The following is a 16,898-nucleotide window of genomic DNA, read 5'->3' on the forward strand; positions in this document are numbered from 1 at the left end:
CTCACTGCACCCCGATAGATGCACCGAGGGCGAGCAGGAGGGGAGTGAGAGAGGCAGAGACACAGAGAGAGGGAGAGGGAGAGAAAGAGAGGGAGGGAGAGGGTCACGCAGGGGGTCCTTTTCAGGGGTGGGTGGGGGTGTTCCTCTCCCTCACAAACTCACCATCTTGGGGGCGAACGGGCCAATGGGGAGTGAGCAGTGCCGGTCTTGTGAATGTGGTGCAAAGGGTGTGTGTGTGTGCTTGTGTAGGACGGGGGGACGGTGGGGGAGGGGGGGGGGGACTGTGTTCTCATTTAATCCATTTAGTGGAAGATCCTGGAGACCTTAAAGGACCGGGACAAACAGGAACCAGCGGAGCAAGAGGGACAGTCCGGGGGGGGGGGGGGGGCGGCAGTGAAACAGGAACACAGGACGGCTGGGGCTATTCACCCATAAATCATCCCATCAAGTGAGGTCATTACTATGTCCTCCGTCACAGCATTCACATGAAGCCAAGGCAGGGGCAGCAACACAGTGTTTGACTCCCAGACAAAAGGTTGTGGGTTCAATACCCCGAGGTCTGCCGTGAAACCTTCCTTGAGGAAGATACCCTATTTCCCCTTAATGACATGACTCTAAAAGTCACGGTTAATTGACTCAGATGAAGATGAAAGTGCATGATGATCTTAATGGTGCTGATGATGAAGATGATGATGATGTAGATCCTAAGATGCTAGGGCGGCACCCCCAGACCCGTTAGCTCTCCGAAAGTTTAGAAAACTCTCAAAACCCAAGATGAGAAGCACGACATTTTGAGAAGGGATTCCTCCTTACAAGATTATTTTGGTAGGTATCTGGACTCGGTTGAGCAGCAAATAGATATAATAACATTAATAATAAGTCAATGACATTATTTAATATGAGCCCCACTATCACCTTTGTAATACAATGTGGAAAACATCGCCTCCACAGTGCTGGGTGATGATATTTATAATAGTTAAAGTTAAAGCTTGGATAATAATCTGTAGAAATATAACTCCAAACAACATACTATTAGCTCCACACTATTAACTTTGGCAGAGAAATCATTGGCAGGTCGTTTAGTTACGCATCGCGCTCTAGCATGAGTGACGGTTGAATGCATGGCTTAACCAAGTTATGAATGCCCCCTAGTGATCAAGGAACGGGTACTACAAGAAATGGCACTACTACCGCGTCACTACCTGGCCATCTGACAAAACTATACTACTCATAGTACAACTACCACAAGAAGCACAGTTCTTAATAGCACTGAATTATAATACTACCTCCATCAATACATTATGCTCCTACTATATAACTACTACTACTACTACTACTACTATAATTATAATAATAATAATAATAATAATAATAATAATAATAATAATAATAATAATAAGTACTTCTAACATCATCCTCAAAGTATTGATTCAAAGCCCATTGAATCATTTAAATCTGATTTAAATAAAATGCTGAGTCACAAAGTGTGCTGAAACCCACAGCGATGAGTCTAGTGAGATCGCAATCTCTGTCATCTGTGAATGTATGTCCTCTTTCACACACCAGCTCATCAGAGCGACCTCCCTCCCCGCCCCTCCCCCCTCCTCCCCCATGCCTTCCCTCTCCCCTCCCTCCCCCTCCTCCTCCATGCTTCTGGCTCTGGTTATGTAATGTTATTCCAGCGGTGGCCAAGGACAATAAACTGGGTTTAATCCCTTACAACACAGCAACACAACAACATGTCCTCCACTACCCCTCGATCCATCCATCTTCCCATATGTCCATCCATCCATCTTCCCATATGTCCATCCATCCATCGGTGTCCATCCATCCATCTTCCCATATGTCCATCCATCCATCCAGCCATCGATGTCCATCCATCCATCTTCCCATATGTCCATCCATCCATCCGACCATGTCCATCCATCCATCTATCCATATGTCCATCCATCCATCCGTCCCTATATCCATTCATCAATCCATCCATATGTCCATCCATGAGTGTGTGTGGTTGTGGGCGTGTCTTTCTGCAGGTACACATTTATACAGGAGTGTAAGTGTGGTGCGCACTGTTTATGTGTAAACAGTGCGCACCACACTTACACTTAAACAAAGACAGATATACTATTATTTAAATACAGAGAAAATCATTAAAGAGAACCAGACAAAGCAAAATCCAAATGAGAGGGATAATAAAAGAGAGGGAGACAGCTAGCGAGAGAGAGAGAGAGAGAGAGAGAGAGAGAGAGAGAGAGAGAGAGAGAGAGAGAGATGGCATCTGCAAAGACATGTGATGAGTACCTGATCCCTTTTGGCGCGGATTTCAGCCATCACGCTTATGATGATTGACGACATTTGCACAATATCTATGTGTGTGTGTGTGTGTGTGTGTGTGTGTGTGTATGTTTGAGTATGTTGTTTGTGTATGTGTTTATTTGTGTGTGTGTGTGTGTGTGTGTGTGTGTGTGTGTGTGTGTGTCTGTGTGCCATCAGTTATGATGATTGGCGACATTTGCAAAATATCTGTGTGTTTGTGTATTTTGGTGTGTGTATGTGGGTGTGTGTTTTGTGTGCATGACTGGTTCCCCTCACAACAACAGAGGTTTAGAGATGCCCTTAATGGATAGGATTATCACTCTCTCTCTCTCTCTCTCTCTCTCACTCTCACTCTCACTCTCTATCTCTGGCTTAGTCTCTCTCTGTCTTTATTATCCCCCCCCCCCCCTCTCTCTCTCTCTCTCTCTCTCTCTCTCTCTCTCTCTCACTCTTTCCCTCATTTTCCCCAGCTCCCCCATATCCCTAAAGCCCAGCAGGGGTTCTGTGTGTTAGTTTGGATGAGTTTGCAGTTTGCAGTCATGAGCAAGGCAGGAATACACCGTGGCTTCCTGAAGAAATATGGTAAGATTCAATGATCTCTCTTAAAGCTCATGTTGGCACGGCTTGATCAGAAAATGATGGACTTACACTCTTTATCGTACGTGGTCATTAGGCACTGCTACCTGTATTTTCTGTGTGTGTGAGGCACTTGGTTTTGGGTTTGGATCAGTTATTTTTATTCAGTATTATGGTGTCCTACATATTTATAATTACATTTGATATTAAGTGATTTTGTTATTGTTGCCATCGATATTAAATGTTAGGTGAATACTATCCGATTATTTTACTGCCCTAGTTAGTCTCGGATCCTTTTGACTATTTTGGGTTAATCTGGGATCTCTGCATTGATTGGATGATCTGCGTTTTACCATTCAAACTGCAAACTGGCACTGTAGACTGAACGACTCTACACATGAATCCAGTCAGTTCTAAGTCTTAGTGTTTGGACAATCATGCAGTAACCCTTCCTTAAGCTCCCAGATGTGCTGCTATGGCAACAGTCTCTGCTTATCAACAGGATGACACAGCCATAGTCCCATGTATTCAGTCCTTATGTTGTGTGTGTGTGTGTGTGTGTTTGTCATACTTCCTATCTCCCTACACTCGCTGAGATAAGTGCTGTGTAACGACATATCTTCAGTAGTAAAGTAGTGCAATATAATTATGTTTAATATGAATTAAGTTACCATTATTGATTAATGTTGAACTTTGATTGCTAGTTAATGTTTAGAGAGTATTAAGTATTACAGAGTCAACTGGTGAATAACTTTTATGGTTTACACTTGATGTATGATTACAGACAGACAAATGTTGATGTCTGTCTGTCCCCCCCTAACACTAACCTTTCCTCCCTCATTCCCACCCTAGGTAATCTACCTGTTCATCTATAATCCCCTGGGTGGGAGGACACACTCCGCATCAACCTGTCCTCTCCATCTAATATCATTATAACATAATTCTGACAGATCCTTCATGATCCCGCCTCTCACCTGTCACTCTTACATAAAGGCCAAATCATACTTCTGCAGTGACAAGCCGTTGTACAATGTCGGGTCTCCATGTCTCGAGCAGAGGTGACAAAGCTGTCCACAAACGTAATCATACATCAAGACACCCGGCCGGGGCTCTCCTGCTACGATAATTTATGATAGATGAGTTAAGCGACAGTAGCTCAGGAAGTAGAGTGTTTTGACTTGTACCCAGAGGGTTGTTAGTTCGATCCCTCTTCGCTCCTTCTAGCTGAGTGCAGTGGTGTCTCTGAGCAAGACGCCTCACCCTTACTGCTACCGACAAGCTGGTGCGTGGTTGACTCTGCCGTCGGTGTGTGAATGTGTGAGTGAATGGCTGTAAGTTGCTTTGAGTAAAAGCGTCAGCAAAATCCCCTTAATGTGAATGAGTTGAGGAGGTTTGCATATATCGTCATCTTTAATGTCATCTTCACGTCATAAAGATCCCCAGATCAGTGTGATCGCTTGACTGACCTTTGGCTGACTGCGCTCAGAGCCAGCGATGCAGAACCGTAAGCAGAATAGTATAGGATGGACTTTATTGTCCACAAAGGTCTTCAGCTTTATCGGCTTAGTGCTGTAGCATACACATTGAATCTAATTCGGGTTTTCAGTCTCTTTCAATGTACATAAACAACACAAAAATAATGACTATGTATATTTTTTGTTTATATGTATCTACATAGTATGTGTGTGAGCAATAACTATTTCCTCAACTGCTGTGACCATTGAGGAAAGGTTTGAAAACTCAGAGTTGGTGCTAGAGGAGACCTTATCGAGTATAAGGTCTTCTCTAGCACCCACTCTGAGGAGAATGTTGGACTTTGTCCAGAAGTCCCTCTCCATCGTCTCCAAACCATTGACGGATGCAAAATTACCTCCATGAAGGGAACTTTGTATAAGAAGTGATAAGGCGTAACTCTTCTTGTATTTGTTACCCTAACCCTAACCCTAACATGGTGTTTGCTGCTGCTGGAAGTGCAATTTCCTGAGTGAACCTTCCTATCTATCTATCCATCACAAACTATCACGGTACAGCGTTGCGTTCGGCCAATCAATATCAGGCTGTAATCTGCACCCGAGCGGCCATGAGAGAGGTGCAGTGGGTGGCCTCGCTTTGGTAATCGTGTGCAAACGTGTCAAGTGGGGCTGGAAGGATTATGGCTTCCTGTCAAATTTCCTCTGGATATGGGCCTGTGACTCCTTTTGAGATTACCGACACAAACTCATCAGTGTGTCGGTTTGTTGTTAGGCATCTGCTTGCCTTCATACATTGTACGTCATAAATCTTCTATGATGATGCTTGATCAAATTGGATTAAGCGGATTGGACACCGAGCTGTCAATCAGCCCTCCCCACCATGTTACTGCGATATGTGTTTGATATGAGGGAGTTGAAGCCTACCTTCTCCCGCTGCAGGGGGGTTCATGTTCAAGCAATGGAGGGAGAAGTTCATGGTGCTGACCCTGGAGGGCAGCCTGTGTGTCTGTCGCGATGCGGAGACCCCTCCCGACCAGGTGGTGGCGCTTCTGTCCAACTGTGAGTCCATCGCGGAGGGCCGAGAGATCCTGGACCTGCCCAGGCTGCCAGCAGGGGGCAGGAGAGACTGCTGCTTCGCCCTCATACTGCCGCAGAACAAGTACCTGCTGCTACTGGCCGACAACCCTGAAGACTGCAGGTCCGTGTGTCACGCACACACTCATTCACGCTCACACCCACACACACGCACGCACGCACGCAAGCACGCACTCACTCACTCACTCAATCTCACCAGACAAACACACTTACTCACTTACTCACTTACTCACTCACTCACTTACTCACTCACTCAGGTCAGGGTTAGGCTAATCATGGTGTGCTACAACTTCTCACAACCTATTCTACAAATTCTTAAATCTCTACACACTCTCAGCTTTTTCACCATAAATAACTTCATATAACTCCCACTAGGAACGTATTGTGATGTAATGGATCATTGTTTATTTTTATTTGCAGTCTGTGGTTGAAGCTGCTGAGGAAAGTGAGAGAGGTGAGCCATCTGCCAGAACGTCCTCTATGTGTTCCTACATCTGATATTAACCTGTGGATTAAAGGCTCCTGTAGGCCACAAGAGGGCGCTATAGCAGACTGGAAGCAGTGTTCTCCAACCGTGGTGTTGGGATTCAGGGGCCTCGCACCCAACTGGGTGTTGCGTGATAAGCATATAGGGAGAGATTGTTGGGAAATTGCTGACTATTCAGCTGTAGACATTTCAATGATAAAAGATAGAGTATTTTTTCTTTAATAAGGTTTGAAAATAGTTTACGAAGCACTGCATAAGGCTTCTACAGTATTACCAGATGATGATTAGGTCAAACGATGTGTGTGGAAGCAGATGCACAAAAGAAACAATTACCTTTTCTTTGCAGAAAAATGTAATTAAATTGTCATTGGGCTCATTACCAGTCCATGAATTTTTTGTACAGGGCATGGCTTCATCTTTGACCCTGCAGAGGCAGCGCAGCATCGCTCCCTGCATCACCGACAGAGATCCTCTCCCGGACACGCCCAGAAGCGAACCCGGGTCTCCGCGCACCGGAGAGATGACCCCCCCACCCTCACGCTTGGCCAATCGAGGCGGTTCCTTCAGAGACAGGGAACAGACCACAGGAGGTCAGCAGCACCAGGGGATGCACCAGTAGCACACGCTCACTCACGTCTTGCTAACAGATCTTCCTCCCTCGAATTCATACGACACGAATACGATGCAAACATTTATCAAGGTTGAGTTGGCGTCGGGGTTGAAGAGGTCGAGGGTATTTGACTTGCTTAAATTGTAATGATTGATGAGCTGTGCATTCATCTCTAGAGGAATAAGTTTTATTTTTAAGTTTTAGAGGAATACGATTATTGAAACCAGCTGTGAGGCCATACATTGATGCAGCTTGCTAGCTATCGTTGCACACGATGGTGGCTAGTTTACCATATATATTCAGCATGATCATCTGGACATACATTTACACAACACACTTTTTTTTTATAGCTGGAAGTTTTGGGTGTCTTCTCTGTTAAACCATTAATGACAGATGGATTAAGGTGGATTCTCTCTCTCTCTCTCTCTCTCTCTCTCTCTCTCTCTCAGCCTCCACGCACCGACGCTCGTTGCGCAGCGTGTCGGCCGCGCCGCCCCACCGCGTGTCCGACTGCCTTCGCCACGGCAACAGCAGCGACGCCCGGGCCGTGCGGGCCGTGTGCCTCCTGATGGGCGGGGCTGCAGCCTCCTCGGCGCTGGGCTACCTGAACACCTGTACCCCCACCTCGCCCCTGGCCACCCGGGCCCCCGAGATGGTGCACGTCTCCGGGGGATTCGCCGAGCTCCCCGGCGGCGGCAGCCCCTTCCACGGCTGCAGCCAGGACGTGGACTCGCCGCACTTCAACAGCTTCGACTTCGAGGCCGACGCGGATTTCGACACGTTCGACTGCGGGGGGTTCGCCTTTTGATCCGGAGGGAAACCTAATTAACGCACGCGTGCAAAGAAATACGACGACAGCGAAGAAGAACAGAAATGTTTACGCACGAAAGAAAACGCTCGCGTGATCACAGGCTGTGCAGCGTGCACATGTTCGTTTAACTGAGGTTAATTAATTATGCGTTATCTCCACTAATAATTTATTCATTAATCAGTTGTCGTGCACAGCGACGAGGTCAATGATTCATGATCTTGGCTGGGTCCGAATGTTGTTAGTGGGACCGACACGCACTCCCTTTTCTGGATCACCAGGAGCGGCCACAGATCATACAACCTGGCTGGCTACATTTGATGGTCCATTCAACAGAGAGAGTTTTTGGCATCGCTGCACAGTTCAATCTTGCATACATGTGATCATCGTGCTGGTCTTTGGGCTAGATTGCCTTTGTGCTCAGTGGGATATCAGATATGGAGTTGGGGTTGGAGAGGGCCCAAGGGGTCAAATATCAGGGGGAAATTTCTATATATATATATATATAGGAGTAAATATTTCATGTTGTTCAATATTCTGATGTGCAGAATCCAGAAATGACTACAGCTCTCTCAAACAATATATACACATAAATATCAATTAAATTAGTGTGTTATTCAATATTTTGTCTGGTGCACAGTGTGCACTAGTCTAACTGAGTGATGTGTCTGTGTGTGCATGTGCATTTACCAAGTTTATATTAGTGTGTTATCCAATACTTTGTCTGGGCTGCAGTGTGCCCTATACTCTGCATGTGTGTGCGTGTGAGTGCATGCGTGCATATGTGTGTGGGTGTGTGTAGCTTTTTACCCAGTCACAATTGGCACCCATTGCTTTGCGTTTGACCTGTTTCATTCAATGTCGCACCACCCCACCTCACAGACCAGGTCTAAGTTCACATGGGAAAGACCTAAAACCTGTAGTCACCATGACTGTGTTGTCTACCTGCTGCAGTGGGACAGCATGACAGTATTACATGCAGTAATACACTAAACGCAATAGTACATTCAGGAGTAGAGTTTTGCACAGACTGACATTGGTTTACAATATACTACACAGTGGCAATAGTAAACCTAACACAGTAGTACACTCAGCAGAAGAGTAGTGTACGGACTAACATTAGTAAACAATGTAATACACAATGGGAATAACAAACCTTATTGTAAGTGGCTCTGGATAAAAGCGTCTGCTAAAGGTAAACCTAACACAATAGTGCACTCAGTAGTATAGTGTACAGACTAACATTGGTAAACCTAATACAAAGTGGCAATCATAAACCAAACACAGTAGTACACTCAGAAGTAGAGAAGTGAGTGGATTAACATTAGCACATATTGTGGCGCCGGTCAGGAAGTATGTGACGGGAGACCAGGTTCAACCGCTTAGTACCACTCTCGCGCCCCTTACACCGCACGACTACGAGAGTTGATTTTTATTTTAGCGACTTCACAAATAGTAGCTCAGGTCTACAACGGACACGTCACTCTCGGTGGCGGTGTCAACAACAATGAAAATGAACATGTTAATAGAACGCACAACATTCCGAACCCATTAACCCCACTTAACCCTAACAACAGAATAAATTAACAAAACCCCTTTTGTCAACTGACAACCCCAATTCCCAGAATCCCCCGCAGCTCCGGAACATGGCGCCCACACCCGTGGTCGCCACAATATTGTAGGCAGTCACAATAGTACACTTAACACAGAATCGTTACCATGACTGCTCCCTTCCTGCCGCGGTCGCACAGTGGGATGGCATAACAGTAGTACATGCAGTAGTTCACTAAACGCAGTAGTAAACTCAGCCGTAGAGTAGTGTACATACTGACATGTTAACAGAGTATTACACAGTACTACATAAGGTAGTGGACGCTTTGGTACACGCTGTCGCAGCAGTACACGTAGTTCATACTGTAACTTTAGAACAAAGTTGTATTTATTGTGTGTGTGTCTGTGTGTGTGTGTGTGTGTGTGTGTGTGTGTGTGTTTAAGAGAGAAAAATATGAATAATGACCCCGACATGTGTTTCTTGTGTTTGATATACATAAAGGATATAATCGGTGTGTCGCAATCCATTTGCGTGTGTGTGTGTGTGTGTGTCTGTGTGTCTCTGTGTGTGCCCCAAAAGAGCTTAATCTCATAATCCACCCGTCCACCACCATCCTCCTTCTGTAAAACCTTGTTTCTATTAATAACGTCCTTCTGCAAGAGAGTGAGGGTCAACCCACTAAATTATGAGTGTGACAAGTATTCTCATTTGTTTTCAGAATTGTAATTTTATGCTTTCCATTTGTTCGTTGAACTTCTGTTAGATAAATAAAGGTAGGCTAATTCTGATCTACTCTGACTGTGTCTCCTTTGTTTAAGCTACTTTTATTGTGAATAAAATAAGCTTGATGATGAAAAAAAGGCTTGCGTGCGAATTTGCAAAACTCATTAGACTCAGCCTAGTCAATTAAAACAGGTTTTCAAAAGTCAAGCTTAAAGGGTAATTCTGGTGTAAAATGGATTTGGGATATGTTTTGTATGATAACGAGTTGAAACGTTCATTTTGGATCACAAAAAACGTATACAGACGCTTTCTTCAGTTGGCTGTTTATAGCCGATTCTATCAAAACACTATAAACTTAGAACGATGGGGGCACTGGTTAAGGTAAAAACTAAAATCGCTATTTTAAACCACTTAAAAGGCTAAAAGAAGCCTGACACGTCTTTGGTAGTATAATAAGGGTCTTAACATATAAAACGAGGCATTGAGAACTTTGTAAGTGTACAGATTGTTTATTAAAAAGGAAATTTTATACACACAATACCATCAGTAGATCACCCGTCGACGCCATTTTGTTTTTAAGACTTGATAAGTAGATTGGCGAACACAGAGCTTGCGTGTTGCTGACGGATGTCACAATCTATGTGTTCGTCAATCTACCTATCGAGTCTTAAAAACAAAATGGCGTCGACGGGTGATCTACTGATGGTATTGTGTGTATAAAATTTCCTTTTTAATAAACAATCTGTACACCTACAAAGTTCTCAATGCCTCGTTTTATATGTTAAGACCCTTATTATACTACCAAAGACGTGTCGGGCTACTTTTAGCCTTTTAAGTGGTTTAAAATAGCGATTTAGTTTTTACCTTAACCAGTGCCCCCATCGTTCTAAGTTTATAGTGTTTTGATAGAATCGGCTATAAACAGCCAACTGAAGAAAGCGTCTATATACGTTTTTTGTGCTCCAAAACGAACGTTTCAACTCGTTATCATACAAAACATATCCCAAATCCATTTTACACCGGAATTACCCTTTAAAGCAAAAATCCCCAGCTGGGCCAGAGGTGAATCACGTGACGTCCTTATCTTGCAAGAAACAACATCAGAAGTTCAGTTGCAGACAGCAGTGCACTGCAGCGCGTTCGGACCAGAACACAAACACATCAACGCGGTCATGGATGTCTCCACCACATTAGTCTCAGCAGGGTTGGTTTTAACTTTGCTCTGGTTGTTGACCGCTAAGTACAGAAGTAATGTCCGTTTACCCCCAGGTCCCCGTGGACTCCCTCTACTTGGGAACCTTCTACAGCTGGACAAACGTGCCCCCTTCACAACGCTGCTCAAGGTACAACCTATGTTCTATATTCTCTTGGTATAATTCGCCATGTTTACCAGCGCAGTTTTCAATAGTCTAGTGTGGGCTATATGAGTGGGCTATTGCGCAATGTTTTGCAATCGCTTTGTCGCCCACGCCCACGCCCACGCAAGCACGCACGCACATACACACACGCATACACACGCTCGCCACGCACAATCCAAGTAAAAAGCATTATTGTCAAGATGTATTTCCGGCAGGGTTTTGCCAGTATGTATGTATTGGATTTGATACACGTAGCATGCTGCCGTGGCCAATTGGAACAGCATGCAAGATAATAATAATAATAATAATAATAATAATAATAATAATAATAATAATAATAATAATAATACAAGTACAGGCGGTGTAATAAGCATGAGGCACATGATTAAATTGATAATAACTGAAAAACGTTTGCTTGTTTACCACTTTAGTTCGTGGTGGACTAAAGTAGTAAACAAAAAAAATAGTCAAAAGGATCCGAGACTAACTAGGGCAGTAAAATAATCGGACAGTATTCACCTAACATATAATATCGATGGCAACAATAACAAAATCACTTAATATCAAATTTAATAATAAATATGTAGGACACCATAATACTGAATAAAAATAACTGATCCAAACCCAAAACCAAGTGTCTCACACACACAGAAAATACAGGTAGCAGTGCCTAATGACCACGTGCGATAAAGAGTGAAAGTCCATCATACCTAACCTCTTTTTAAGTCTCAATCCTTTCATGTCTTTGTGTATTTTTAAGATTTAAATTCATATTTATATTCATGTTATTTCAAGTCAGTTCAAGTCAAGCAGTATAAGGGTTTGGTTCATGTTTGTGTGCCACTTCTAATTGTGACTGAATGCTTTGTTTGTTTTGTCCTGCCTGACGTGAAGCTGAGTGCCAGCTACGGTCCGGTGATGACCCTATATTTGGCTAACCAGCGGTTGGTGGTTCTGGTCGGGTATGATGTGATAAAGGAGGCCCTGGTGGAAAATCCGGATGATTTCACCTCTAGGGGACCTATTCCTCTCCTGGTCAGGGCGACCAGGGGTTATGGTGGGTTTACTATAAAACAGATGGCTACCTGCCATAGAGTCCCCACAACGCACAGAGCTATGATAGAGTCTCAACAATAAATGGTAATGGTAAAGTCCCCACATGTATGGCTATGGTAGTGTCCACACCAGGGATGGAAATTAACACCCACCACACGCCATTTGCGGGTGGATTTGAATGGTGGCGGGTGAATTGTGTCACGTCGAACGCCAATGTGTCGGGTAATACTTTCCAGTCAGGTCCGATCAAATTTGCATATTTAATACATTCGTCATACGGCGCTGCACAGTTCCACAACCATTACTGTCAACATCCAGCCCCCTTCTTCTTCTACGCCTCTTTTGCTGAACTGCGACTGTCAACATCCGGGATAATAAACCGGTAACCATAGAGATAATATGCCGGTATCAACATTCGGTATAGTATGCTAGGCTAATTATTGACATATAAAGAAAAAACTACTAGAGAAAGCAATGTTGCGTTTTCTCACCGGAGGAAAGAGAACTGCTGGGGAGAGTGTAGGCCAGGTACAGGTGGCGGATGATAGTACGCCTGTCATCCCCAAAAAGAAGCGTTGTTTTAATAAGAGATGGCGAACATCGGGCAGTGGGCAACACCGTGACCGGCTGGTGTTTGACGGGACGAGCCAGACAATGTTCTGTTAAAAAGTCGGAGTTCCTTACTTTGCTGTTGTTCCGTTCCAAATCAGCTGTCATCTGTGCCATCGTAGCCCTTATGGCTGGTTCAGACTACACGATTCTCAGACATTCCTCCACGATTTAACATGTCACACTATACGATCACAGAGCCAGGAAATCGGCCCTTGTCTCGTCGTAAGACTGGCCACACTACAAGATTCGAGGGTGCAATGCTCTCTACTTTGTATCATTCACGTTTGCAAGATTAGAAAATCTAAGGTTTAGAACTAACATAAATGTTTTTTACATTTTTGTCATAAAGGTTCCAGTAGTTTTTATATCTGCTCAATGCAGCAATTCCTCACAGTAGTGGCGTTGCGCGTGACATGAACGATACAAAGTAGACGCAACAACGTAGCCTAGCAACAAAGCGTCAACAATGGGTCCCGAGTACCTAGCACTAGGCATTATGCTGGCGGTTCTCTGCACAGAAACGGAAAGGAAGAAAAAGAAGAAAAGATTGTGGACTCGTTCTTGGGTTGCACGAAGAGGAGAGCTCGGGATGTCGGTGCTACATACCGAACTGAAGGTAATGTTTTATGAACATTATAAGTTGAACACTGCGCGTGAGCTCCAGCTGTTTGCGGGGTTCCCTCACGCAACTGGGGGCGGGGTTCCCTCATGTCAACAATGGATACGTCATGCGATTCCCCAAAAAATTCTGACATGCCAAACTTTTCGTCGTGGGGTTTTTGAACGTCGCAGACGAAAACATCGCAGATCGCAAGCATGTCACATTACAAGACCTCGTCTCGTCGCCGACCTTTCAAAATCGTGTACGATTCGCAAATTTGTCTGCGACGAAAGAATCGGGGCAAAATCGGGCTGAAATCGTGTAGTCTGGACCAGCCATTACAGGAGCTTATCAATTCATCCCTTAACGTGCATATAAATCCATACAAAGATCCAATGTTTAGTCGTTTGTGTCCATATTAAATCCATCATTGACCGGGTATTCCTTTGACAAAAGCCAGTCTGTGAATGCGCAATAGCAGGGCTGCATAGCGAACGTACACAAACAGATACGCTAACGAGTTCCTATATATATACTGGCCCGCCGCTCCCTATACGCAGAGCACGCAGAGTGCGTAGGGCACCAACTACCTGGGGGGGGGGGGGCACCAAAGATTATGGTTTGTAAAAAAAATAAAAAAAATTATTACATTATTGAATTAAAAAAATATATATATTAGTTATGAAGAGGCCCACCGTTGTTTTTTCTTAATTGCATAACCTATCACTCAATTTCGGCAATTATATGTTTTTACCCCTCCCCCCCCCCGCCCGCTCGCGTAGGGCACCGAAACGGCCAGCAGCGGCCCTGTATATATATATAGTTTAATGTATTCTGACGTTTTTCAATGTGTCTTGCACTTATTAGGTCATTGTTTCTTGTTCTTGTTTCTTCATGGTCTGTTTTCAAATGTTTAATTTCGAATGCATAGGCAGAGTATCAGTCTTCCTATACCGAGAGGATAAATCTGTTGCATTATAGGGGCAGATTTCATTATACATCTGGTTGAATTGAAGAAATTAAAAGGCCAGTACACTGAAAAAACAAATGTTCCCATTGACTTATGATGGTGTAGCCATGCATGTTGTTTTATTGTTAATATGTCAATTTGTTTTTTATTGAAAATACGAATTATCCCCAAACTTGTCATCGTAACACCTTTGAAATAAACATGACTTAACATGGCAGATACCTGTGTATTGTTTATCATATGCGGTAAGAGTGTAACATTTTCAACTCAGTTCCTTGGTAGCGCCTACTTACAGTAAAAATCACTTCTGATGGAAAAAATGATGTGTATGTAAAACACTTTTCTTATCTAGTGTTACTATTATATTGTTTAAAATGTACGCATATATTAAAAAATATATATAGCGTATAAAAAGTGGCTGGTAAAAAAGATGAGTGGCTGGTGGATTTTTAAATCTACCTGCCACAGTGGCTGGTGGGCAAAAAAGTTAATTTCCATCTCTGGTCCACACACAAGATAGGCCTATGGTGGAGTCCCCATAAAGCACAGTGCTAGGGGAGGGTCTCCGCAATACACAGTGCTACGGTAGGGTCCCCATAAAACACAATGCTACAATTGAGTTTCCGCTATGCACATAGCTTTGGTAGAGTCCCCATAAAACACAGGGCTACAATACGGTGTCCACAATACACAGAGGTACAATTGAGTCCCCATAAAACAATGCAGCGGTAGGGTCTCCTCAATACACAGAGCTATGGTAGGGTCCATATAAAACACAAAGCTACTTTAGGCCTTAGAGATGTGTCAGTCTAAAGCTATGGATGGAGAGGGGGATGACATGGCCTTTATAACCTTTTCCCCCCAATAATCTGTGAGGACCTCGTCCCTCAGGCTTGGCCATCAGTAATGGAGAGCGGTGGAAGCAGCTGCGTCGCTTCACCCTGTCCACGCTCAGAGACTTTGGCATGGGGCGGAAGGGGATGGAGGAGTGGATCAAAGAGGAGAGCAGACACCTGGTGGACCGCATTGCTAGCACTAAAGGTAAGGTATAAAATGATATTATGGATGAGGTATCTTAAGAAAAGCCTAAAAGCAGCATGGTTGCTTATGCCTTCCATAAACTCATTTGATTGACTGAAATGGATTGTCCTTGAAACATTACTAGCATTACGGCATTAATGAATGAATTAATTAATATTGAATATTTTATTTTAAATGGTAATCTTCAGCTATGAGGCGTTTGGTCTATTGGCCGTCAGTGATGACAACGTACTCTAAGAAAAGCTAAATATGCCTTTATACCTTCAATAAGACATACATTTGGCTGAAATGGATTGTCCTTATTCTTCCCGTGGTTCTTCAGGAAGTCCCTTTGATCCGACCTTCTTAATGAGCTGCACCGTTTCCAACGTGATCTGCTGCCTGGTGTTTGGTGAGCGCTTCAGCTACGATAATGAACACTTCCTCAGCCTTCTGAAGATCATCTCACAGACGTTAAAACATTTCAGCAGCCCTGTGGGCCAGGTACGTCATGATGTCATTAAAGAAATAGGGTTAAAATTGTTGTTGAAACTTAAAATTGGTTATCGTGACTATATTTCCATTTTTGCCTGGTAAGATATTTTACAGGTCTTGATAAAAAAGGTATATTTATTGAAACATACTTTATAATCTGTATTTGTATTATCTGCACAACGGACATTGTAGTAACAAATTAGTTTGCCAAATCGGAGCAAGAAGTAAGGAATCGTGTTGGTCACAGAATTCTGTCTTGTGATGGGGTTGAACGAACTGACTGTGTGTGTAAGTGTGTGAGAGAAATTAAAGCATTCTTATATTCTTATAACCAATATTATATTCCGGCAGTCTGTTCATGCCACTAAATTCTATACACCGGACCTTTAAACCGGTCACTAGTTTAGACTGCATCAGGGATTCCTACCAATTCCTATGGGCCTAAAGCCTCAGGCTGTAAACCTATGTGGTCACATTTGGGTTCTTCTTGTGTCCAAACTCCCTCAGCTGTACAATGTCTTCCCCTGGCTGCCGGACCGACTTTCGAGCCGGCATCGTGCTGCTTTCAACGACATTGAAAAGCTTCGCAAGTTCATCATGGAGAAGATCCTGGAACACCAGGACACCATGAACCCCAGCTCCCCCAGAGACTACATCGACTGCTTTCTGACCAGACTCAAACAGGTGCAGCATCAGTTTTTGGGCCATGACCCCATTTTTAGGTGTGAAGATTTTTGCGACCCCAAAACTTCACTTCCACATACATTGTTTTTGCCGCACACTCATAGCCCTTTCACACATGAAATCCAGATCATCTCTGGAGAATCAGCTCCAGAGATGACCTGGAGTTGCCCTTTCACACATTAAACACACAGCCAGAGATGAGCCGCATGAGATGTTTTCACACATAATTGAGATACTCTGGATACTTTGGGCGAAGGGTGGTGCCTGGGTAGAGCGTGTAGGAGGCAGGACGTGCCTCCTACCCTTCGCAATAGCCTCGGACTTTGTAATAGGTGCCTCTCCGGGAAAATACCGGAGGGGCTGATACAGAAATTTGCATGCACACATGCAGATATAATCCGGACAACGTCCGGTTTACAGTACATGTTTGAAAGGGCTAATGTGATTCAGTCATGGCTACGAA

The 16,898-nt window shown here is 44.0% G+C and overlaps 2 protein-coding genes across 2 annotated transcripts in view; both read left to right on the plus strand.

Annotated features, from left to right (window-relative positions):
- Window positions 1-5,311: 5,311 nt before the first annotated feature.
- On the plus strand, window positions 5,312-7,364 carry LOC307073256 (uncharacterized protein; the record flags this gene model as incomplete). The annotated part of the gene is made up of 4 exons (XM_079732961.1): window positions 5,312-5,562; window positions 5,880-5,913; window positions 6,350-6,536; window positions 7,006-7,364. The coding sequence occupies 4 exons, from the start codon at window positions 5,312-5,314 to the stop codon at window positions 7,362-7,364; spliced, it is 831 nt and encodes a 276-aa protein (XP_079589087.1).
- Window positions 7,365-10,785: 3,421 nt separating this feature from the next.
- cyp2y3 (cytochrome P450, family 2, subfamily Y, polypeptide 3) overlaps window positions 10,786-16,898 on the plus strand; it is a 14,589-nt gene continuing 8,476 nt past the window's right edge. The window contains exons 1-5 of the mRNA XM_079732962.1: window positions 10,786-10,982; window positions 11,892-12,054; window positions 15,128-15,277; window positions 15,600-15,760; window positions 16,259-16,435. Coding sequence (XP_079589088.1) covers window positions 10,812-10,982; window positions 11,892-12,054; window positions 15,128-15,277; window positions 15,600-15,760; window positions 16,259-16,435 — 822 coding nt within the window. The 5' untranslated portion in view covers window positions 10,786-10,811. The remainder of the gene's footprint in view (window positions 10,983-11,891; window positions 12,055-15,127; window positions 15,278-15,599; window positions 15,761-16,258; window positions 16,436-16,898) is intronic.

Source organism: Pollachius pollachius (assembly GCF_949987615.1).
Source record: "Pollachius pollachius genome assembly, chromosome: 3".
Classification (NCBI taxonomy): Eukaryota; Metazoa; Chordata; class Actinopteri; order Gadiformes; family Gadidae; genus Pollachius; species Pollachius pollachius.